This window comes from Zootoca vivipara, chromosome 3 (assembly GCF_963506605.1).
Source record: "Zootoca vivipara chromosome 3, rZooViv1.1, whole genome shotgun sequence".
Taxonomy (NCBI): domain Eukaryota; kingdom Metazoa; phylum Chordata; class Lepidosauria; order Squamata; family Lacertidae; genus Zootoca; species Zootoca vivipara.
The window spans coordinates 56,232,795-56,259,108 of NC_083278.1; the positions used below are offsets into that span (position 1 = coordinate 56,232,795).

Below are 26,314 nucleotides of genomic sequence, written 5' to 3' on the forward strand. Positions count from 1 at the left end.
GAATTATATTGTTAAAAATGAGACTCAAATGATAGTTGCAAAGACATGGTATGAAATATAATTGCACAGAACCTCTTCATAGTAAAACCATATAAGGTGTAGCTAATCATCTTAGGTCAGTTTTTGTACAAGTAACAGGTCTATTGGTGTCATGAAATCAGACTGCCTAGCAAGCTTTCAACACTAACATATATGGGAATAACCTAGATATAACATAGTTACAGGTAGGTAGCCGTGTTGGTCTGCCGTAGTCAAAACAAAATAAAAAAATTCCTTCCAGTAGGACCTTAGAGACCAACTAAGTTTGTTCTGGGTATGAGCTTTCGTGTGCATGTACACTTCTTCAGAACAAACTTATTTGGTCTCTAAGGTGCTACTGGAAGGATTTTTTTTAAAATTTTGTTTCTAGATGTAACATGGCACCGATGGTATAATTTATTCATTCTAGAATTTGTTTTCTGTCTTTCTGTGTAATCCATACTCAAGACAGCTTACAACCACTTAAACATGATTAATAATATAACAATTACATTTCTAGAAGAGAAAATCTCTTTTCCTTCAGTGAAGCTTTTAAAAAAAATCTGTTGGGTGTTTTTATTTGGTTTATTGTGTTTTTATATTTTTAGCTTTTATATAGTTATGAAACCGAATCTAGTGAAGGACAGCATATAAATATTTAAATATAATAAATAAGTTATTGCCTGTTCTGAAATACAAAATAACATTTACAAAGGAGGGGCTATTTACTCTTGTCATGAGTAAAATATGCAAACTATTTTCTAAAACACACGAGGATTCATTCTGAAAATATTCCTATGGGGAATTATGTACTCCATCCATATTTTGAATAACATAAAACAGGCATGTTTTATAGCTTACGCTGACCTTGTTTTTACATAAACCAGCTCAAAATTATTATTATTTATTAATAAATTTGTATATCTATGTAGCTCTTACATCCAGCTGCTCAGAATGAATCGAGTCATCTGCATCTAGGTAGACCCCCGGTGGCACGGTGTGCCAGGGCGCCGGGCCGGTAGGCAGGGCGGGGGCGGCGGAGCAATCTCCGCCCCTCAGCACCAGGGCGTGCGACCTGCTCGAGACTGCCCTGTGCATTGTGTGTGTGTTTGTGTGTATGTTCAGTAAAATTTGTAAATTGTGGCCCTTCTGTTTGAGACAATTCTCTAAGGCAGAGCTTTCCAAACTGTGTGTCGCAACATGTTAAGTGTGTCGGCCGCAGTGTGTAGGTATGTTGCACGAATGCTCCCCATGCTCCTCCCGGGGCTGGAAAGGGGTTAGTTTAACCTCCAGTCTGCTAGTAAAACTGAATTACTATGTTGTGAAATGATGCATGTCTAAAAATTGTGTCATCAACATGAAAAATTTGGAAAGCTCTTCTCTAATGACAATAAGCACTTTTAAACAAACTTACAGTCCACAAAAGGTTCTGGTTTCTAATCATAAAACGCATGACATTTGCTGTCCCAGCCGCCATAACGAACTCGCTTTGCTCTGTGTTCTTTGAGCCCAAACCATGAAACATGAAGATGTTTGGAGCCATAACCATGGCAACATTCTTTAGGGTCATTTTATTTTTATCTCGGTTATCAATTACCCTTTGAAGAAATTCAAGCAGTGCCTGAAAATGAGAACAGCATTGGCAAAGTAGGCATGTGCAAACAAACAAGAAACATGCTCAAATTTTTAAAAAGTTTATTCTAGTACGTGCACAGTGTTAAATCAACTAGTAACTTCAGTGGTTAAACTAAACAAGTGATTTCCCCAAAAATCAAAGTAAACTTCCTTTTACTTTCAGTAAAAAGAAAATTAGGCATCTGAAATCTTTATTCTGGATCAGAGATAGCCAACATGGTGTCCTCCAATAAATAATAATAATAATACCTTTTTGTCATTATACAACCTGTGTACAATGAAATTAAACGAACTACAACTTCCATGAGCCCAAGCCAGCATGGCCAATGGTCAGGGTGATAGGAGTTGGATTCTACCAACATCTGTAGGAAACCACACTGGCTATCCTTCTTCTAACGAATATATGATTGACTAGGTCAAGCATGTATCACATATTCAAGGCTGCCCTAGATTTTGTTTAGCTATACCCTGGTTCTTTGCAAGACCAGCAGTCACCCTATCTCTGGGCTGACTCACTCCTTAAAGGTAACAAACAAACAAAAATCCTTCCAGTAGCACCTTAGAGACCGGTTGTGAGATTTACTATGGGGCTGGGATGGGACCTTGTAGGCCATCTAGTCTAGCAGCAAATCCAGAGGTAGAGTATCCATCAATGGCTGTCCAGACCCTACCTGAAAACCTCCAGTGTGGAAGAGTCCAACATCCCTCTAGTTAATTAGTTTTATCGCTAAATTGCTCTTATGGTCAAGTGATTTCTCCTAATGTTGAACTGATAGCTATCCTCTAAGCCCATTAGATCTGAGGCAGCAGAGAACAAGTGAGAGCTTTTCTGATATTTGAGGAGTGCGACCATATCAGTCCTCTTATTGAGGGTAAACATACCCCATTCCCTTAACCTCTCCTAAAAGGAAAGGTTTCCATACCCCCAACAATCCTTCCTGAAACCATTCTAATTTGTCCACATCCTCCTTTGAAGTGTGGTGCCAAGAATTAGGCCCTGCACTTGCACCTTTTCAGCAACCAAGATTCCAGGGATCCAGGCTTATCGTTGTGGTAGAAGCATGGCTCTGGAACCCCAACTGGGGCGGAAGAGAAGTGGGGAGTAGCCCTAGTTGCTGTGGGTAGACGAGTAATTGCAGAAGTGCTTTTTTAATGGTGAATTCATAAGTCTAACCTTAAGAGTATCTCTATTTCCGTCTGGGAGAAGGAGGACCAATAGATTCAGTGCTTGCAGCTGATGCTTCTTCGTTGGAAGTTCTGTCAGTGGAACATGCAAATGTCAATTTGTGAATATGTGTTTGAATCATGCATTTTCCTAAAAAATGTTAATGTTTATGGATTTCTCTTGGTTATCTTCACAGGTAAAAAGCAGCCAAGACATTTCAGCACCTGAGGCAAACCACAAAATGGCACCCCACTCCCCGACAGGTAAGAAAGGGGGGGTGAACATCAACATCAGGAACGAAAGAGGTATAAACATCTACATTGGTATTGACAGCCCTGTGGATCCTGCCGCATGAGGCAGTCACCTCACCTTGCATCTTGTTTTCCGATTCTGCTTCATGACTCAACTACCACAAGATCCATTACTACCAATTTTGGGATTCATGATTTCCCAGGTAATGCCTTACTTTAGCTACTTTGTTTCATAATGTAATACTTATTAATACAATATTTAGTAGACCAAAGAAAAATCCTTCACAGATGAAACATCCATTTATGAAAGGAATTTATGACAGTCAGTAAAAAGAATGGCTTAGCCTCACATGCTAAAAAGCTCACTGAAGCACAATGCTCTTTGTTGACCATGCTTCTGGTATTACTGCATTGCAAGTAATTTGTGGTGCTAAATGTAGGATGGGAGCCCCACATCTCTGTAGGATTTCTAAGGCAGCAATTACAACCAACAACAACAACGTTATTAGGAGTATTCAGCAAGCTTGAAAATCTCTATGTAGACATTTTCTTTAAAATGTTTACTGATAATCTAGCCATCATGGCAAACACCCCTGTCTGCCATTATTCCAACTGGAATAAAATATTGGGGGGAGTCAATATTTTTTTCCACTATGAAAGACATAAATACCATTTTATGAATTCATCCACTGTTTGCTGAACAGTATGAGGCACTTGTGTATTTGTTTTCACATTCAAGCAAGCTAATGGACTATTTGCAGAAAATTTCATTGACTCACTTGCCAATGAAGAACAGCCATGCCCAGAAATGATTAATGGTGCAAGTGGTTGTTTGACTGTTCTACATCAAAGACTATCGGGGAGAACATTTTCCAGAACTGCAGGAACACAATTCTTGTATGTGCAACATGATATTCTACAACATGGGTTATTATCCTGTAGCCTGCAAGGCCATACAGGTTTTTTCTCCCTGTGACTCACCAGAAAGTTTGTTATTTCTAGAAATGTTTTTTTGGGGTTTTAATTACTGAGTCCTCCCATAAGTTCCCTATAGGGATGTAAGAAGGCTGACCCTGGGCCTGGGGGAAAAGGCCTGCTCTGCATAATGACTCCCCTAATTCTGAACCAGAAAGAGTTATGCTTACTTTGCACATCCTGGAAGGCCTTGAGATACTCCACAGTGAGCAGCGGTTGAGGCAGTTCTCGGATAAAGAGTTTCAGAAGACTTGCTGCATCGTGTTGTTTTACATTTTCCCATTGGAAAGTCCCTTCATAAAACTTTGCTTCAAGCTCATGGCAAAGATTCTAGGAGACAAGAGGCCGAAAAGTCTTTATGCACTTCACACATATATTTAATGCTTTTTTAAAAAGGGGGGGGATATGAAATCATCTTATCTATCCAAAACATCAAAGGTAAAACTAGGCACACATTTTAACATAAAAAACTGAGCTAAGTTTTTGGGTGTGAGTCAATTATATGTCAGGGCGCAGGGCTAAAAATGACGTTTTGTATTTCCTGTGTTTATATAATGCTACGTATACAGTCAAAACAGATACTCTATTTGACAGTGGATCTCCTTTGTGCTCTCTGGCCCACTAACAATATTCAATAGCAAAAGAGGATGTGCAAAGGCGCATTCAGTATACCTGAAGGAGCATCTCCACCTACATCATTCTGCCCGGACACTGAGGTCCAGCACCGAGGGCCTTCTGGCGGTTCCCTCATTGCGAGAAGCCAATTTGCAGGGAACTAGGCAGAGGGCCTTCTCGGTGGTGGCGTCTGCCCTGTGGAACGCCCTCCCAACAGATGTCAAAGAGGAAAACAACTACCAGACTTTTAGAAGACATCTGAAGGCGGCCCTGTTCATGGAGGCTTTTAATGTTTAATAGATTACTGTGTTTCATTTTTCTGTTGGAAGCCACCTAGAGTGGCTGGGGAAACCAGGCCCCTATGGCAGTTTATTTCCTGGGGTAAAATCCTTTAAAAAAAAGTCAAACCCCAAAAAAGGTTAACAACTTTGGTTGGCCCTTAGGGCCCTTCACTTCATCAAATATGGCCCTCTTTTAATAAAGTTTGGACACTACTGTCCTAAGCTAACAAGACACCTATGTGCAGTATCTGCAATTCAACATTCAGAGCAGGTTAAATGAATAGCTCCCGTGATCTCCACACATTTCTCTCCAAAAAGAGCTTGCATGCATGCTTATTTGGCCATCTAAACAGAGGCTTGCAATCACTCTGCATGTTTGGACAACAGAGATTTGTATTGTATTTACCCTCCCCACTCCATTATTGCCTATTTCATCTCAATGGAGCTATGCTTGAAATCAGCTACTTTGCCAGGTCAAGAAGATTTCTATGCAAGTGAAATTGAAATTGAAATTGACATACTTTATTGTCACTTGTACAACTTGTATACAGTAAGATTACATGAGCACACACACACCCAGCTCTCTTAGTCTTAATTCCCCTTGTTTACTGATGCACACCCACCAAACCCGAAAGTCGGTTGCCCTGTTGTTATCTTTTCATTCAGCAGCCTAACAGCCCACAGATAGAAGCTGTTCTTTACCCTGTTGGTGTGATTAATCAGGCTTCTATATCTTCTGCCCGAGGGCAGGAGATCAAAAAAGTGCTGGCCAGGGTGTGAATCATCCCTAAGAATTTTCCTCACTCTCCTGGGCCAACAGTCTTCTGCAATGTCATCCAGTGGATTCATGGGACAGCCCATACTGTAATATCTTGTGCTGAATTCACCATTCTCTGTAGGCACTTCCTGTCCGTTGATGTCAGGTCAGCATACCACACTGTGATGTAGTATGAAAGGACACTTTCTATTGTGGACCAGTAGAAAGAGATCATCAAATGTTGATTGACATCTTTCTTTCGCAATACTCTTAAGGAAATGGAGTCTCCGTTGGGCTTTCTTAACCAGCTGGGTTGTATTGATTTTCCAACTAAGGTCTTCACTGAGATAGGAATTTAAAAGACGAGACTCTGTCCACACAGCCCTCACTGATGTACAGCAGGGCTAGTTCTCCTCTCTTCCTCTGGAAGTCCAACACCATCTCCACAATTAATCCACAATTAGCAGGCCCAGAGTATGCACATGATCCTAAATATGAAAACCATCTGCTCTGGATTTAAAATTTGACATGCACAGTGGTAAAAATCAGGTATGAAGTGCAAGAAAAAAAGAGGATGAGTTTTTCTCAAAACAAAAACAAAAACCAACCTATACACAAATGCTCTCAGAGGGACTGAGAGCAAAGGCTTGTTTACCCAGGTGGCTAACCACAATCCAGGATAACATCAGAGTAATGAAGGGTCAACATGTAGGAAGAATAGAGTTAATTGTCCTTCACCCTGTCCTTAATGCAATAAAAGAATACCTATACCAACGCATACAAAAAGCCTACATTTGTGAACAAACCAGAACTGACAATGTAAGAAAATAAGTTTTGGAAAGGAGGTTTCTATCACACGCATTCCTGCTCAGTCACTCAGCTTTAGCAAAACCACAGTCAGTTGTCCAAAGATTAATATAAAACTGTTTTTAAGATAAAGGTAAAGGTAAAAGGACCCCTGACCATTAGGTTCAGTCGTGTCCGACTCTGGGGTTGTGGTGCTCATCTCGTCTTATTGGCCGAGGGAGCCAGTGTACAGCTTCCAGGTCATGTGGCCAGCATGACCAAGCCGCTTCTGGCAAACCAGAGCAGCACACGGAAACGCCATTTACCTTCCCGCTGTAGCGGTACCTATTTATCTACTTGCACTTTGACGTGCTTTCGAACTGCTAGGTTGGCAGGAGCTGGGACCAAGCAACGGGAGCTCACCCCATCTCAGGGATTCAAACCACCGACCTTCTGATTGGCAAGCCCTAGGCTCTGTGGTTTAACCCACAGCGCCACCCACGTCCTGTTTTTAAGATTCGATTGTTATAATTATAAAATGATGTCAGGATCTCATGATTTTGCCACTGAACACAAGTTATATATATGTAATTAATCTAACACACTCTTTCCAGAATTGAAAGATTAGTTTACCTTTACCCTTGCTGCCACACCTGGTATTCGAAGAAGCCCTTCTGTATCCAGCTTTCCTTCTTCTATATGGGAAATGAGCTGCAAATTAAAATGGAAAGTATCTCAACTCAATTTGGCGACAACTAAAATTCTCGTTGAAAATTTTACAGTTACAAGCTTTTCTGTGCACTGATGTAACTATAGGTGCCTTATATGTTTGTTTTCTGCTGAAACCTAACTGGTATGGAAGAAATTGACTGGCCAGCCTACTCACTTTTTGAAAAATTAGTGGTATCCGGATGCCTGGCACCCTCTTCTGATCTTGTTCTAGCAAAACTGACAGCGGGACACCAAAAAGACCAGATTCTGTATAAAACAACGAAAGACAAACAATTTGCTTATGACAACATGAAAAATGTTTTCATAGACTCTTCTCCACTATGTTCAGATCAACACAGTTTATAATTAATAAATCCAGACAATTTACAGTCCAATCCTATGTACACTTATCAAGGAGTAAATGCCACCGAACAGAAGATCGTTTTTATTTTTTGTGTTTTACTTTTTTCCCTTTTTTTCTCTTTCTTTTTTTTCCTTCTTCTTTTTTCTTTTTTTGAGGTGAAAAACCTTGTGTATAATTATGATTTGTTGTTGTTATTTCTTTGTAAATGAATGTTTATGTCTTATTTGTATGGTTTTAATGATGAAATAAATAAAAAACATTTTTTAAAAAATGCCACCGAACAGAGTGGGGTTGAATCGTATGCATCTTCACCCAGAAGTAAGTCCCACTGCATTCAATGATAATTTACTTCCTGTTAGCATGCACAGGGTTGCCGCATCAGCCAGCTCTGCATATTTGAATAATGCATGCTAGCTAAAAGCTAAAAGTTGCAGGCGAACCCTACAAAGCTGACCCACTTCAGAATTCCATGCAAACTGAAGTGTCAAGAGTATTTTCTAACAGACATTATTTCTTGCTGCATACATCCATCTACTACGAATTAGCTACACTTCATCTTCTCAAATAGCAGGATTGAAATATTCTTCTGTTTTTACGTTTCTGCAATCTGTCTTGGCATTAATTGTCTATTATCGTATCTATTTTTAAGATTTTTCAAACATTTAAAGCAAGAAAGGGGCTCCAGCAATAAACAAGCAAGCAAACAAACAAACAAACCACAAGTAAAGAAAAGGAGGCACACTTTCAAACATTTAACATTTGGAATAGCTCACTGACACATACAAGATTGTAACCTCAGTCATTTCTGTTTCCTGCTTTATGAGTGGCCTGTGAACAGGGCCCATTCTCACTAGAGGACATTAGGCAAACTTACTGTTTTTGCCTTAGCTGCTCATCTGCAATATAGGAACAAAAATGCTGGCCTTTCTTTAACAGGGCTGTTGTGAAGGTTGTCAAGATAAAGATATGCAAACCTTTGAGCATGTGAAGTAAAGGTAAAGGTAAAGGTAATGGGACCCCTGACCGTTAAGTCCAGTCACGGACGACTCTGGGGTTGCGGCGCTCATCTCACTTTACTGGCCGAGGGAGCCGCCGTTTGTCTGCAGACAGCTTCCGGGTCATGTGGCCAGCGGTACCTATTTATCTACTTGCACTTTGACGTGCTTTCAAACTGCTAGGTGGGCAGGAGCAGAGACCAAGCAACAGGAGCTCACCCCATCGCGGGGATTCAAAACGCTGACCTTCTGATCAGCAAGCCCTAGGCTCTAACTTTAGACCACAGCGCCACCCACATTGGGTTGTATCCAAAGGTTGTGCAAGTGGAAGGCAGCTTGCACAACTGATGTTTCTCTTCCCTCCTCCTGATATCCACAGCCCTGGTACCACCACACCTCCCCACCGAAAAGCCTCTCTAGAGGTGTGGCCCTCCTGAACAGTGTGGACTGTGTTCTATGGGGAGAAGAGGATTTGCTGAATACCAAGCAAAGGGGAACTCATGCATGTGAAGCTGCCTTCGAGTCATGAAGCAAGTGGATACAGCCCTTATTATTCACAGTAATGCAGTCACCAACCATAGCTGGTGCTGAGGTTGGGATGGTAGAGTAAACCATTTGAGTAAACCATCTATAGGAGGCTGCTGAGTCAGACCATTGGTCCATCTAGCTCAGTACTGTCCACACAGACCAGCAGCAGAATTCTCCAGAATTTCAGACAGCCATCTCTACCAGATCTAATCCAAGAAGCTAAGGATTGAACCTTTTCCTATGGAAAGACAATGGGGTTTTCCCAAATCAGAATACCCTCAGGAAAAATCACATGGAACAAAAAGTTAGACTGAATCAAGAGGGTCTCTCCGTAGCACTTAAAATATGTGATCTGCAGAGACCCCCTATTTCCCAGGGATGAAAGGAAAAAATGGCTATCCTAAAGAAATATCCCATATTCAAGAGGTATTTGGCATAGCTTTAGTATGTTTAACTGGACACGGCTTTTTTAAGAATATAAAAATGGAAGGTTGTGGAGGAGGGAAGGTTCCTTTACCCTGATGTGGTTGGAAGAAATTATTTTCTGAGCTATGAAGATTGTACTCAGAGAACTCAACTGTACCCAGCTGTATCTCCCTCATCACTCACAGTTGCTTTCAATTATTTAGCTACTGCACTGTCGTCTCTGCTGAACCCTGACTGCAAGTTTTTGCCCAAGAAGATATTTGATTAACTGGTAACATGTTTCAGGTCCTTGTAAAACATTAAAGAGAAGGTCAGAAATAGAGGCAAGTTAACAAAATGGAAACGTTTCCTGCATTTCATAGGTTACTTTTAAATCTGTGCAATGCTTCTGTTTTAAATTTAGCTCTGCATTATGTTTTATTATTTCTACACATTTTTAATTCGTATAAGCTGCACTGAACTTCAGATTGAAGGGAAAGCAGAGGGGGGCTCATCTTAATCAACCAATAAATAAATAAATAAAATATTCCCAGTCCAGTGCGTTTAACCAGGGCTGTACTCACTAGAAGCTAATCTGGAAATATACAAAACTTCAGTTTAAAAATAAAACTTTTTAAATGTAAAAGTCACATCTAAAACATACAAGTGAAACTAAATAAAACCAATGAAAATGTTAAAGGAGAATTTTCAAATATATACAAAGACACATAAATTTGCAAGTCAACAATCTCAAACTCAGTCTTGGTAGTCAACTTGCCCCAATAAAAATTCTGTTCTTTTGTGAGTTTCCTCACACTAAACTAAGCCTATTTTACAGGATGTTGACTTTACAGATATATGCATGCATTACCTATATACACTTTTGTATTTTCAATCAGAGGAGCGGGGAAGCAACGCTGTTTTACCTCTTTTTTAATAGGAAAAGGACTTGATATTATGCCATTTAACTTGGTGACCTCAAAAATGTTCCCATTTGCCCATATCTATTATTAAAGGTAAAAACAGATTTTAAAAACCAATATAGACTGCTGTGTGGGAAGTCCAAAAAGAATCCCTGTATAAGGAGTGGAGAATGATATGAGTGTATAACTGAAGACTTATAAGCAAATAAAGAAAAAGAAGTTACTCATTTGGATTAAATTACATGCTTTGAAAATTTGACAGGCTGTCTTTGCTCTGATGCAGGATGCCATCACTCACTCACTCACTCTCTCACACACACACCCCAGAACTGGAACGAAATCCCATGCCAAACTAGAAACCACAGGAAAAGGTCATAAAGCTGTAATTTTCATAAAACATTTGCCTAGAATAGGAACACTGCAATTATATTGTGATTTAACATAAATTACAATTTTGTTGAGAGCCTCCAAGTGCAGTCCAATGTTAAATTATTTCATCCCGCCCTATAGATCATAATCAACATGGATGGTTCTCCACAAACAAAAATAAATCATGGTTGAGAGCACTTTTAGAGTTAAGCTTCTAAAGATAGGCAAAGGAAAGAAATGAAACGTTCAAGCAGTGAAACAAGCGTGACAGCATTAAGGACAAGCTTAGTGAAACACTCCATCAGATTTAAAGTAGGAAGAAGCGATATATTCCCAGAAATAAGGGTGGTTGGAAACTACTACCTTTCTTTGCATGCTGCAGCCTCGTCAACCATTTGGCATGCTTCAGCCAGAGTTTGAATCTCTCTCTCTCATTACAGTCAATACAACTTGAATGTAATTAAGTTGCATTGATTGTAATGAGAGAGCTAAGATCATGCTTAACAGGTCGCCACTAACCCTGATGGAATGCAAAACTGCTTCATATGGCATGGATTGTATCCATCCTACGGTACTCACTTTACTACATACGCCAAGCCACCACCCTTTAAAACAAATACATTTGGTTTGCAGGTTCTGTTGACTCCCAGTGGATACCAGAGGCCCATTGCTTCATTTAGAATACAAGAATACACAATGTGATGCATGTATAGCGCACCCCACCAAAGCAAATGGGAAGTTACAATGACCTTACTTCATTTCTGCCCCACCTAGTACAGTTTCCATGGGGAAACCAAAAAAGTGACCTCAAAGATTACACATATAGAAATGCACATCAACATAGTAGCACTGCAAATGGAAGAAACTGACCTTTGGTTTTGATTTTTATTGCTTTTTGTGGCTTCAGTTCTGTTCCAAGTATATCAAAAAGAGCCGTCAGCTCAATTAATGCCAGAGCGTGGACCTTCTTCATATCTTGGGGGGCAAGGTCTCCAATCTTTGTTGTACCCGTTTTGTCTTTTGGCAGTCTGAAATTCTAAGAGTTTAAAATAATAGCATTAAAGTCTACTCTCTAACAAGCAACAAAAGGAAGCGGAAGCTAGTGCTGCATTTCAGCAGTGCATATTACAGTGGTACCTCGGTTTATGAACACAATTGGTTCCGGAAGTCTGTTCATAAACTGAAGCGTTCATAAACTGAAGCGAACTTTCCTATTGAAAGTAATGGAAAGTGAATAAATCTGTTCCAGATGGGTCCACGGCGTTCGTAAACCGAAAATTCATAAACCGAGGTGTTCATAAACCGAGGTTCCACTGTATTGGGGAAGGTATTTTTTTGCTATAATAAATTCACTTTTTGTACCCCTAGTTTAAAAATTTCCTCCCCTCCCAAGCATACTATTAAAATTACAGCTTTATTGGAGACTTGTACACAGGTACCAAACAGGAGGTACATGTGGGGCTGCGGTCTCTATGGGTAACAAAATAAGGGGTGGAGGAGTTGCCCATACCTTGAAAGTAGATTTGGCTTTTGCCTGTTTGAAAACTGAGTACATGCCAAGAGCACCGTGCATCTTTTTTTAAAGCAATCAACGTCGGACAAATAAATTCGGACTAGAGCTATGAGCACCTGATCATCAAGTGAAAGTGTTTTCATCCCTAGAAAAGGACCTAAAGCCTGGTCTAAACGGCTGAAGTAGTAAAATAGTTCCTAAAACTATAAATCTTCAAATTGGAAGTGGTCATGGCGAAGGTTGCATATGAGAACACTTCCCAGCCCATTACTGAACACAGAAAACTAGATTAAGGCTCTGCAGTTTCACACTTCGTTTTCCATGAATGTCCCATTACCAACTGTCAGGGTCTGTTCTAGCAGTGAACATTCCCTGACTATCGCAGAAAAGAGGCACCATGGCTCAGGCAGCATCCTAGAGCCCTTACTGCAACCTGAGACAGGATATCAGGAGGAGGGATCCGGGGAAGTGTCCAGCGGGGAGATGCCTCGCCCTTTTAAGTTCATGCCTGACTTGAGACATTCCAAAGCGCGCAAGCGCAAAGGGAGGAGGGCAGGAATCCCACGCTTATTATGCTGGGGGAGGAACAGACAACAGGCATTGGGAGAATCTTTGTCAGACATGTATTCTTGATACTGAATCACATTGTAAATATCAGGCAAAATAAAAGTCTTAAAGACAGAATGGCTGTGGTACTAGTTTCTCAGAAGTAGCAAAAAAAAAGGACCGTGACACCAACAATGCAATCAAGCACAATGTTCCTGGGCTGTACCATTTAGCCACCTCTTCTTCTATTTTTGCATGCACAAATAACAACATTTATTTATTTATTTCACAAGATTTATACACCACTTGTAATAAAACCTCAAAGCAGTTTACAAAAAGATTATCAGTTAAAATTAGTGAAAAACAACTACCTAAAAACAGTCAAAAGGTTAAAATCAACAATAAGCTTAAAAACCAGATTAAAAGACATGTCAACATTCTACATGTCTGAATGTGTAGTACTCTCTATTTCTTTGAACTTGAAGTTCTCAAGTGTAATTTTGGAGGTGCTGCAGAAGATAAATAAATAAGAAACCCCCACAGAATTAAAGGTATTAAAGCAAGACCAAAAAAAGCACCTACAGGAAGGAGTGTGTCATCCTCTTTGCCCTTTGAGACTTTGCCTGCTGGGTCATCTTTGAGCGTAGCTGCCTGCTCCGAAAATGATATTTCCAAGTTAATGTCCGTTTCAGTCACTGGAACATCTTCTCTTGGATGATCATAATCAATATGTTGACAAGATGCTAGATGTGGAGAAAAAGAAATGGGGGAAATGGTCATTAAATTTTAAATGCATGTTTTTCCCCTCTTCCATCACCATATTTGAGTGGGGTGCTGAATTAAACATGGAGTGGCTCCAGAGATTCATGAACAGAAAATCTGCTCACAGAATGCTTCCACCTTCTGATAGGTTATGGGAGACTTTATGAACCTCAGCTGGATCACAGACCCCTTACACAAGCATATAACTGCTTTGCAATCAGGACACGATATGACGATCACAATTTTTTAGAATCTTCCCTCCAGTTAATAATCTTACTGCTGTACTGTTTAAAAAAATATTCTATACTTCCTAGCGTGTAAACCTCATTGATGGTAAACTGCTATTATGTAACTATCTCTAGCTTAACAAAGATAATACCACAACTAATGAGCAGCATTACTCAGTTTCAAAGTTAATAAATTATCATTTTTCAATTATGAGGCACGTGTGATGACTACTGCAGCTTTAAAGTTTTTGTTAAATACGACCTAATTATCAGATATTATTATTAGAGGTGAGTAAATTACTTTGTTCCCCTACTTTGCTCACTGCCCTAAACCCTAAACAAACTCCCAACTTTTACTTACACGCTTTTAGTTTTGAATTTCACTTCAAGAATATTTGGTGCCTTTGAAATGCCAGGCAATTCTGATTGCCATTGGAAAAACAACTGCCCCCCCCCCGCTCTGCTAAAACAACACCATTAGCTTGTTATTACTGACGAGCCTCTGGCAAAGCCCAGAAACAGGTGCTGAAGTTTGTACCCAGCAAAACCTGGACAATTCTGCAAATGGAACAGATCTCTCTCCCATTCCAATCCTGGCAGCAGAGCTGCACTTTACAGCAAGGTTCCCAACAGCTGTAACATATCAGAATATACACAGGCTGATTTAGCTTTTCCCTTTTCATTCAGTGCTATGAGAGCATTAGCATATGGAAATTGCCTTTCAGAACTTCTCCATTTGTAAAGGCTCATAAAGAGGCACTGGAGAAAAAAGAACCAGATGTTATGAAATTCTTAAATAAAATGCTTGGTGATTTTCCAGGCTAAGATTCTACAGCACAGTTTACTGGCATAAGCCCTGTGCTTTTCTGTCTGCCTCTCTGCCTTGTGCTGACCCAGCAGTTTGGCAGCAATCCCATCTTTGAAACTGTTCTTGCTAGTGAATGGCTGCCTGGTGGCTGAAGCAAGCAGAGAAAAGGCTCATTAATGCTCCTCTAAGCACATATTATTCAGCTGACGGTATCTTTCTGCTTCACAATATTTTGTATTTCCAACTTGGCTCCTGCTTATTGAACATGTATTCCGAGTTCTGAAATATATTGATAATTAGTAATATATCCCATTTTTAATATCAAACTTCATGGGTGAAGTTATCATTAGTGATAAAAAGCAGTGCTCTTGTTTTTCTGTTTATTTGGAAGCATACCTTTCTCCTGTCCCCCCCCCCCCGTCAATTATATACCAGCATTTATGGCTATCGTACACAAATCCCTGTTTTGTAATTACCGGTAGTCATTTTTCTGACCATGCTTCCTTATCCTACTTTTAAGATATCCTTGTCTCTCAGACATGGACCTAGCTGCCTTTGTATATGCTTCAAAATACAGTAAGGTTGTCAAGTCATTACTCTGGTGTCTTGGGATTTCCATAAATACATCCAAGAGTTGAGGAACTCTAGTTCCATTATGAGAGTACAGTACAACTCAGTTCAATGTGCTTTAGTTTTATTTATTATGAATTCCCAACATCCAGATTTATATACCCATCTTAATCCAATGACTGGATTTCACAGAGCTAGTCAAATAGCTGGGTGCAATTGTTTTATTAACTTGTTTAATCTGCTCCTTCACAGCTTTTGGAAAGACAAATTGGTTAAAGCTTGCCATTAGGGTGGTGCAACTGGGGTCCCAACACCAGGCACAAAATCTGGAGAGGGAGGCACTGGCACATAGGACTGGCTGCTGCCAATGACATTAAACAATAGTTACAACTTTCATTGTGCAATATATGGATTGTAAGAGTTTATGAATATTACGATTACCAAATTATTATTATTATTATGGTCTGGTTGCTGTTTATAGAAATAGCAATGGTATTCGATCCACACTGGGAACACTTATGGTTAATTAGGGCATTGGAGCCACAAGACTAAATCCTTGCATCTGATGAGATTTTTGACTTGGCAGAGATTTTGACACATGTGTTTGGGTTGTCTAAAAGAGTCCTCCAGAATATGGTCTATATTCTGGAAAAAGCTTTCTTTTAAAAATTGAACCTGTTCAGCAATATATCTTGTTAAGACATTTCAAAATATAAACAATACATAAAATTTGTTAAGATTTACCCTCTTTTGTGTCCTCCTCTTTGTTTTCTTTTGTTCTTACAGACTGGTGTTCACTGCCAATTTCCTAAAATGCAGAAAATAAAATATTCTGAATATTTATTAAGAAAATAAAATGACAGGCAAGACGCTTTTCTCCCACCTGATCTTAAGACATCAGAAAAGATGCTCTTGCATGTATGCTTTCATGTGTGAATTTCCTGTATAGAATTTATAGAAAATATTGCCAGGATTTAACAAAGATTTTTAACACAGTCAGTACTTGAAAGGCCAGAGGTTTAGGGATATATGGAGAATCCCTGCTTCAGAAGCAAGGAGCCTGTGGTCCTCCAGATGTTGCTGAATTACAACTCCCCCTGTTTGTGACCATTGGGCTGGTGCTGATGGAAGCTGAGAGCCCAACAACATCTGGGAGACAAAGGATTCCCCACAACGGCCTGCATGAAGAACAGCTTTTAAGCATATTGTGATGGCCAACTGTGAAGGACGTTTGGAATTTGGAAACTATGAATGAACCTGCAGTATATAACTTAAGGTATAACCCAGTTGTTATTCTGTCTGAATATGTGAAAGTTTGAAGAGCCTAAAGAGGATAGGGAAATTTTTAATATTCATGTTAACAATCAACTACATATGGAAACCAAAGACCCCATGCCCTAAAAAAAATGTATGATGAAGTTATGAGACCTGGTGCTCATGCTGAAACTCATAAATACAGTATTAACAGAATTGGAGGGGGCAGACTGGGAAATAAGATTTGATTGAGAAATGGACCATTTTTGTTATGCATGGGAAACACACACACACAAGCAAGTATATAAATATATAATGAAACAGTTGGAATAAGAGCACATTGTTTATTAAAAAAACAGTTTTGTTGACTATACATTTCTGATTTAATTTCTTTGTGTATCCATTTTTTTTAAAAAAAGACATTGATACACACAAATATTGTGCTCGGTCTTTTTTAGTTCCAGTTACTAGAGATGTCAGTTAGGTTTGCTGGGCTCAGGCTCAGGAATGAGACTCTGGGATCCTGTAAGGCTCAACCCAAAGGGAGAGGTGAACATTAGAAGGTTAATTCCCACCCCCACCCCAGTCCAGGTTAAAATATTGGGCTGAAGAAGGCTTTCCAATGTATTCCTTCTTTGCAGAGCAGCCTCAGAGGAAAGCTTAACCCCAGATGGGATCGTCTTCCCTCGCAGGAGGGATGGACTTTTGCTCAGAAGCCCCAATTTTCCACAGTCCCAATTCCAGCTTCTTATTTTATCTGGGCCTCAGAAAGTCAGCCAAGTTCTTCCTCCTTCCCACAAAAAGCGGGGGGAGGGGGGGGGCCTCCAACTATTCTTGAGGCAAGTAGCAGAGAACTTCCCCTTTCCCTGTGGTTATATGCTTCTGCTAATACTTGAACAGGTTCTTCCAGTGCAGGGAAGTTTGCATATTAATCCAAGGTCAGGTTAGCCAGAACAGGTGCAACCACTTCTTGCTCTTGACACTTCCCCACATCCCCCATGAGTAATGATATTGATATCCTTTTAATTCAGTATAAGAGCAATCTTTCTCATAGATTTCCAAACCCTAAACTGGGAAGGGTAAATACAAGCACACTAGCGACCTTCCTCAACCTTCCCAATGATCTCCAGATGTTTGGGACTAGCACTCCTATTGGACCTTATCAGCACAGCCAAGCTGGATGGGGTTGATGGGAGTTGCCGTCCAAAACATCTGGAGGGCATTGAATTGGAAAAGGCTGCACTACAGAGAAAAGAGGAATCAGTGAAACCTTCTATATACATGATGGCTTCTTTCTGCCGTCCATTATTGAGAGTAGTTCAGAGAACACTTTAAGAAAGTATTTGCCACCCAATCCTACATTTGGAAGCCCATCAAATTTAGGAACATATTTAAAAAATTGTCTGAAGCAGTGTCAGACCACTCAGGGTTGTCTATGTTGACTAGCAATGACACTCCAGGGTTTCAGACAAGTGCCATGCCTATAGTCCTATCCAGAAATACCAGGATTAAAGCTGGCATCATCTGCATGCGATTCAGATGTTCTACAACTGAACAATTGGCCCTTCTGTACACATTTTGATGGGGCACATTCCCAAGTAAAGGTACACAGGACTGCAGTCCAGGGAAGTGTTTCAGGCCTTTTCATTACTAGTCTTCTCTCTATTTGTTGCTCCTTATCTGGTTTTATGCTGCAACATTTCAGCACCAAATTGCTCAAGAGAAAAACAGGAACCTTTAGTCCTTGCAGGTATAATCATAATAGCACAATTGCTGTGTGCGTTATTTCCTATTGTTTTAGTAAGTAATTGAATTTTGTAGCAGTTATATATGATTTTGAATACAGAACAGCAGCATGTGACTAAAGGACAAACATTTAAATGAGCCTAATATGCAGCTGGTGTCACCACAGCTTGAGAATGCAATTACACTGCTCTAAAAAGGAATGCACAGCACTTTTTGATTCAGTAAGAAAAACAAAAGCACCTCTTGATATTCTTCACTTCAAAAAGGGAAGGGAAGCACTAACTCAGGCATAGACAAACCCCAAACTCCAGATGTTTTGGAACTACAACTTCCATCATCCCTGACCACTGGTCCTGTTAGCTAGGGATGATGGGAGTTGAAGTCCCAAAACATCTGGAGGGCGGAGTTTGCCTATACCTGCACTAGCTACATCATCTGACAAATTATAGCATCCATAATAAATGGAGCATCAGCTGTACCAAACTAATTTCATAGTTTAATAAAAACCCTGTGCCTGGCTCTCAGGCACATAAATGAGTAAAGACTTACATTCCCAAAATGGGAAAAGGTGGTGTCTCCTGAGCCTGTGCATCTTTCCACTCTAAGTTTTCTATACAGGAAAATATTTTTGCAGATTTGTAAAATAGGGAGTCTAACAGACAAATGGATTTCTCCATTTTCAGAACTAGAGAAAACATCGGGATATTGAAAGCCATCTCAAAGCTGAACAATCTACAGTGGTACCTCGGTTTGCGACCACCTCGGGGAGCGACCGCTTCGGTTTCCAACCACCACGGACCCGGAAGTGTTTACATCCGGGTTCCGCGGTGCTCGGATGCGCAGAAGCGATCTGCACAGCACATGCACACGCAGAAGTGCTCTATCGGCGCTTCGCGCACGCGCAGAAGCATGCCTCAGGGAGCGACCGGCTCCCCGGAACCAATTGTGGTCGCAAACCAAGATACCACTGTACATGCCAGCAAATAAACCCTATGACTTGATTGGCACTTAAAGTCAGGAAGACGGAACTCCACCTCACCTCAGGCTGCTTGAACAAACTGCTTCCCTTTGTTTCATGTGAAGACCTGCTTCACGAAATAAAGCTAGGCTTCGCAAAACATATGCAAGACCCCCTTCTTAGTGAAACACAAAACTTCCATCTTATTCCTAGCAAATTTAAACGCAGCAGCACGGCCATATCCTAAGCAGCATGCAACAAGCAAAGCAACCATTAAGAAATGCCCTCTTGTTGAGATTTGTGGAACGGTGTCTCCTCCTCCCTACTTAACCCTAATACCCTGCGTTCGTATACGGGTTTTTTAAAAAGTGAGGCTAAAGCAAAAGCCACAAACCAGGAACTCACTTTTTCCTTTGACTCATTTTGCTGCTTGAATATATCTCTCACATCAGGAACTTGGTACTGCTTGTTTTTCTTCCTCATTGTCTGTGTGACTGTCTCCACTCTTTTCTGCACGGCTGCTGCCTGCGTACGCGTCAGTGTAGCCAAAACCACCATGCTTTCTTGAGAGTCAGCAACAGCCTCACCAAAGAGGTTTGACAAACCAGCTTCTTTTAGCCACTCCTCTTCCAATTCCCCCTCTGGCCCAGACAAAAGAAGAGAAAAATTAATTTGATGACATTTGCATGACCGCCCCATGGGTTTGTGTTATACTCAAAGTCAGCCATAGATTTCTGCAGGAAAGTCAGAGGTATATAAAAAAAAACTGCAAGCAGTTCCATGGAAGGTGTTCCTCATACAACCTTTGGCTCTTCTCCCATACATATTCCCTGTAATACAGGATTTTGGGGGGGAGGGGGGTCTGTTTCATACATGAAATTAGAAAGCCCAGCACCAGAATTTATATACAATTGCCACATTCAATGGATTTGTACACCATTTCTGCTAGTTCGACCTTCGTTCCCAGCTGTAACAGTGCCTTGTTTTCTTAGTACAACTCTTCATTAGTTTAATTTAATCAGAGGTTATCAAGGCTAATGTGTGATCTTACTGCAAATGGGTGATTATATTGCAGCATCCAATTATGCTTGCTGCTGCGTTCTCTACTCCTTAGTGATTTTCAGTAAGGTGATCATTTCCTCATTTTTTCTAGATGGCAACACATTGTTTACTAAAAACAAAACGGTCCCGGCAAACAAAAACGCAGGCCATTTGCTATATATAGAAATAGCTAGCAAGGGTTTTTTTCATGTTAGGAATATAAGAAGCTACTCATACAAAAGAGAGGACTGCAGAAGTGTGTTTTAATGTCAGAGAAATGGCATTGACTTAGAACATTTCCTAGGAAACATTTACCTGAACCTCAGCATTTGCTCGCTAAAATTAGTATAGAAAACAGAAGTGCATTCTCAGTAAAAGGGTTCTAAGGTATTATCATTTTCCCCCACAGCTTCAGAGTCCTTGCAAAGAAAACATGATTATATATTCATTCATTCATTCATTCATTCATTCATTCACACACACACACACACACACACACACACAAATCAGAATTTATTTTGCATAATTTTAAACATTAAAGACGCTCTATTGCGGAGCGGGGAGGGTATTTTACTCAATGTACAGTAGTATTATTTGAGAGTACAATCTTGTCTCTCCATTGTAGTGGCAATATGTAACTGCCTCACCACTGTCTTTGGGCAGTAGAGGCATGCTGCTAGTGTTCCAGAGTGCGGAGGTCCCATCACAGCCCAGTAAGTGAAGACATGCCACCACAGTGGCAGGTGGATGGAAAGCACTGAAATAAGGAGTTGCAGGGTGGCGGCAAGCTTAGAATCACAAGATCCAAAATCCCATGAATCCCTCAGACCCAAAGTCTTGTGGATTCCTCAAGGGGCCCATTCCTTGGGCCTCTCAACTATGCAAGCCTGGGGGAGGTGTGGTGAAACATTATGAGGAAACCCCCACATTTCACCTTGGCTGACAATTGTGTTTTTTAAGAACAGTCCCCACCCCACCCACTATAAATAGGTCTGAGATATCATGTACTCTATTAAATAGGTCTGAGATATCATGTTAACCTATTGACTACCATATACTCAAATGCATTTGGCAACTGAAAGGGCTGTTTATTTGCACTGGGGTGTTTAGTTGTTTTCTGTTTTTTCCAAATACAGTGCATTTTATGTAGAAGCTGTTTTATTGTTGTTGTTTTTACTATATAATTCTGACTTCCTACAGGAATTATTGTTCTTTGTGCAATTCTGGGTACTATGGTAACCAGAATAGATATGACTTCTGAAGAAGCAAAAGAACTTCCCATTACCCTTACCAAAGCAGTGGCCAAAATCCAGTTACAGTTTATTGCAAAACAGCAGAAATGTAAACAAAGAAAAGAGGAAATTCTCTCTTGCTGCAAAAGCTTTAAAAGCACATATTGGGGCAAAAATATGCATAGGTTATGAATTCAAGCAAGTACTTTCTTAAAGTATCATGGTTTTCCTCCAGCTCAGGATAGTCTACTCCACAACAGCAATTCTAGGTCCTTGAAAATCATTGCCATTACACAGTCAATGTGTTACCAGATTTACAGAGGCACTACTACAGTCAATTCCAACTGACCAAATCTTAAATCTATCTTGGTATGAGGTTTCAAGCACAATAAATAAAAGATCTAAAACAGAGTCTTCAAAACAGAGAAACGGTTTTCTTAATTCCAGTTATAATTACCATCAGGCTCCTTCACCAGAACCACTGCTTGTTCTTCAGAGTTATTGCCTCTGGTTTCATTGATGTTTTCAAGTTCTTTCCAGTAGTCATCCATGGATAATTCATCGAGTGAATCTTGAGAACCTGAACGATTATAAGGGGGCTTCCCTGAGGGTTTCTTAGAGTTGTCATGGTTCATATTATATTGACCAGATCTCCTGCTAGAAAACAGAGAGAGAGAGACTTTATAATATGGTGCATAGTTTACAGTGACATCAGCAAAGCCAATAAGAAACATACCACTGATCTTCACACAACTTTTAACATTTGAAAATGTGACATTTTAAGTAGCAATTTGTCTTTTATGAATATTTCTAGACTTTGAAGACCAATGCATATTTTATAAAGTGTGGAGTGGAGAGGAGAGTTTCAACTTTCTCAAAGGATGAATTACAGTAAGCCTGCAACTTCACGTGTGTAGCATAAAATTCTGCTTCATGTGTGTAGCATAAAATTAAAAAAATTAAAAGGGGGCAGGAAAGGGATGGGTTTCTGGGGGAAATGTTGTTGACAACCCTACCCACCACTGAACCCAATGTGTTTTGACTACACGCGATTTTGATTTTAGTCACAATCCCCGGAACATAACCCCCATGTTAAGTTGCAGGCTTACTGTACTTTTAAAACATCTCATCAATATTGAGGAGTCCATTGGTGTCCCTGAAGGAGGAACAATTAGTTTTTTTCCTGAGTAGGGCAATAGTGAATTGAATTGTTTATCACTTTGTAGCTGTATTTAGATATAAACACTTCAAATATGAATCAGCTCCCCTGGAACAGCTTGTGCTGAACTGAAGAAAACAAGTTCAATATTCTGAAGTTCACCCTGGCATTCAGACTGAGGCAGGACTTTCGTTTCTGTAGTTCCTACTTTTTAAAGAAATGTAGCTTTCTATGTAAACCTCACTGGCAAAGGCAAGACATTCTGCCACACAATGTGCACCTACTCATTGAGTTATGGAGCTAACTCCTAGAAAGGGACATGGGTGGTGCTGTGGGTTAAACCACAGAGCCTAGGGCTTGCCGATCAGAAGGTCGGCGGTTCAAATCCCCGCAACGGGGTGAGCTCCCGCTGATCGGTCCCTGCTCCTGCCAACCTAGCAGTTCGAAAGCACACCAGAGTGCAAGTAGATAAATAGGTATCGCTCCGGCGGGAAGGTAAACGGCGTTTCCATGTGCTGCTCTGGTTCGCCAGAAGCAGCTTAGTCATGCTGGCCACATGACCCAGAACCTGTATGCCGGCTCCCTCAGCCAATAAAGCGAGATGAGAGCCGCAACCCCAGTGTCGTCCACAACTGGACCTAACATTCAGGGGTCCCTTTACCTTTAACTCCTAGAAAAGCAAGTATAAAGGTCACAGCCTAGAGTGTGTCCTTACTAAGAAAACATGTACTGTATCCTCTTTTACATAATTTATAAATAGATTCCTACCTCTTAATTTCCTGCTCCAACAAATCTATCTAATGAGTTTCAACAGTGTCTTGTACTTTGCTTGATTGATTCTTGATACAGCCAGTGCTTTTTTTTTCTATGGGGACGCAGGGGGACACATACGCCTAAACATTTGTGAATATAAGTTTGGCCTCATTGAGGGGCAGTATTTCAATATGAGTACTCCTAAACATTTTTTTAGGAGAAAAAAAAGCACTGGATATAGCACTGAAAAAGGCATTACTCTGTAGATTCATTTCCATGAATTCAATATGACATAGCAACTCCTGACCATGAATGGCACCACCATCCATGACAATCCTTTAGGCAGGCACACCAGGAAGAGAAAAAACAAACAAACTCTGAACTTTCCATGACTTCTGAGTCCCAATCATGTCCATTCTCCCTAGGAGGTTAGAACCAATCAGTATCACAGAGGAAAGGTGCACGGAAACCCATTCACAAAAGGTTTGCGCTAACAGGGTTTTCTATGTCCTGTGCAGATTAATGTAACAGTAGCTCAAGGGATACCAATTACCTTCACAGCAATTCCTGGTAGTTAAAGGCAACATGGTAACAATAAGTTAGCAGGACATAATGGCTGGGGTAGAGAAGGAAGTTGCTCACTAATCACAAAATAAAAATAAAAATACACATACGTATGAACTAAATTGGTGGAAACCTAAAACCAACTGCATTGCTACCATGGCCATATCCTGCGCAATCTAGATCCATATGGAAACTGTTTAACTTAAGAAATGGTAGCTAATACTGGCCTAGCTCATGACATACGACCCTAAAACATTAAATATACCTTTTCTAATTTTAATCCAGTAGAACCAGAAGGGATAGCAGTGCACTTGTTACAGACCTATTTTCCAGTTGCAAAATAACTAATTGTAGGCTGGTTTGCTTATGGAAGTCAAGTGTGTTGAGCTACCATTTATATAATGTTGAAGATACAGTAGAAGAAAATCTGCATTCACGCAAAGCACAATGCCTATACAATTGCTGGTCTAGAATCTGGGCTTTACTATGGCAGACAGAAGAAACAATTTTCTGAAATAATTTGTCAAGAATTTAAACTAGTTGATGTCTGAAGAAAAAGTCTGGGGAAAATCAGCAACTAGTGAATGAACGACTTGTGCAAAAAAATTTTTTTACAAAAGTTGTATCTTCTTAAACACATATGTTCCAATTCTATTTTTAAATAGCTATTAACAAAAATGCATCTTGAAAATTACTCAAAGGCTGATGATGGATAATGCAGCTGTTCATAGACCAAAACAATCAGAATCTATCACAATACATATTAACACATCTCAAAACAGTTTCACAGACTTCCTTCCCTGTGTTATAAGAATTTTACTTCACCTGTTCCTGCTATTTAGATGGAATGTATTGCAGCAAACACTTCTAAACAAACAAAATACTCCTCTTTTCTGTTCCTCTGTTCCTGACTGCAAACCTGCATGCTGTGTTCCAGTTCACATCAAAGCACTGGAAAACTATTCACAAGTTTTACACATAGCATCTAATTTGGCCCTTTATGGCACAGCATTAGCAGCTGGGTAGAGATCCAGCAATCTACACACAGCACTAACTTTCAAAAGTACAGTGAACATCAAGGGGAGTATTCTTGTATTATCTTCTCCTTCCCACTACTCAAACATTTTCCAGTTTGCAGAAGAAGTATTAGTGGACACAACATGACCCAGGAAGCACCCAAGTGTCTGCTTGACTCACACAAGCCTCAGTTTCAGGGTAAATTGTCATAAAACTACCGGTACCGTATTCACACTCCAACTGCTAAGCAGTTAAAGATTGATGGAATGTACATAAATCCTCTCTGGGGCTTTCCTGTCATGTAAACCTCAGCGGTTGCTTGCATAGTTGCAAGATAAACAGAATCCTTCACAGAGTCCCAACTGATTGTTACAGTCATGATAAGAAGTCACATTTGTTCCTTTCTGATATTGGGGTTTCAGTCAGATATTACAAAATCAGTCCACAGCTGTGCCACCACAGTTTTAAAGCAACTTTAATCACAGTTATTAACAGTGTTATTCGCCCATCTATTGGCTTTAATACGCACACACAAAACCAGTGTAATATTCCTGACAAAGGCTTTAATCTGCTACAGAAGATATAAATCCCTTAAAGTACTAGTCCTATGCTATCTCCAGTAGAATTTATGCCATCGTAGCCCCACTGAGCTGAGTGAGGGTTATTGCTTTTATAAATACTCCTGAAGGTTACTTTCATCCAAAACATATTGAGTATTTTAAAAGACCTATGTTTGATTTAAAAAATTATTTCTTTGCACCATTTTGAGGCTCTATTTCTCTTGGATTTCAGTTCTGTCCTCTTGGGCGCTCAGCTAGCTAGGACCTGGCCGCTGGCCTTCTTTGGAGATCCTATCTGGCTCATGGAAAGTTTCAGTGATTCCTAAGTTATTCTAGAGTCCATTCATATATTAAATGCAGATAGGTGGAAATTCCTGCATGTGTTTAGTTAAGATACAAAGGTGAAGGCCAAGCTGGAAACCACCTCTCCAATGCTCGCTTTCCACACAGCATGATGAGGCTGCTTCAAGCAATAAATACATACACATATAATTATGAGAACTGTACCACACCCTAATTATGTGAGACTTGCCTCAAAGGGCCAAATCAGAAAAGATGTTAAATTTACAGCTGCCACCAAAACCAGCAGCCACGCAGTTAGTTTCCCTTCAAAGAGTCTGGTAAACCTCACTGCAATGGTTCTACCACAATACTGCTTTTCACTTATACCCGCTTGAGATCATTGGTTGCTGCCAAATGAGAACAGGCAAATGCATGATATAATGATGGCAAGTAGTAAAGTGGCATATAGACATGAAATATAGCACATGTGGCACCCAGTCTAGAGCTCTAAGAGTGGGGAAATGAAACTTGCAATCTAAGAAAG

At 40.1% G+C, this 26,314-nt stretch overlaps 1 protein-coding gene across 3 annotated transcripts in view; it reads right to left on the minus strand.

Annotated features, from left to right (window-relative positions):
• Positions 1-26,314, minus strand: part of ARHGAP18 (Rho GTPase activating protein 18) — a 47,525-nt gene that overhangs the window by 8,587 nt on the left and 12,624 nt on the right. For 2 of the 3 annotated variants that reach the window (XM_035109023.2, XM_060272679.1), the window contains exons 2-11: positions 21,893-22,092; positions 19,568-19,803; positions 15,949-16,012; positions 13,420-13,580; positions 11,649-11,814; positions 7,370-7,461; positions 7,117-7,194; positions 4,215-4,374; positions 2,828-2,910; positions 1,433-1,639 (exon numbers count right to left, since the gene is read on the minus strand). In XM_035109023.2, the coding sequence (XP_034964914.2) occupies positions 1,433-1,639; positions 2,828-2,910; positions 4,215-4,374; positions 7,117-7,194; positions 7,370-7,461; positions 11,649-11,814; positions 13,420-13,580; positions 15,949-16,012; positions 19,568-19,803; positions 21,893-22,092 (1,447 nt within the window). The remainder of the gene's footprint in view (positions 1-1,432; positions 1,640-2,827; positions 2,911-4,214; positions 4,375-7,116; positions 7,195-7,369; positions 7,462-11,648; positions 11,815-13,419; positions 13,581-15,948; positions 16,013-19,567; positions 19,804-21,892; positions 22,093-26,314) is intronic. The other variant, XM_035109024.2, reaches the window with a different exon arrangement.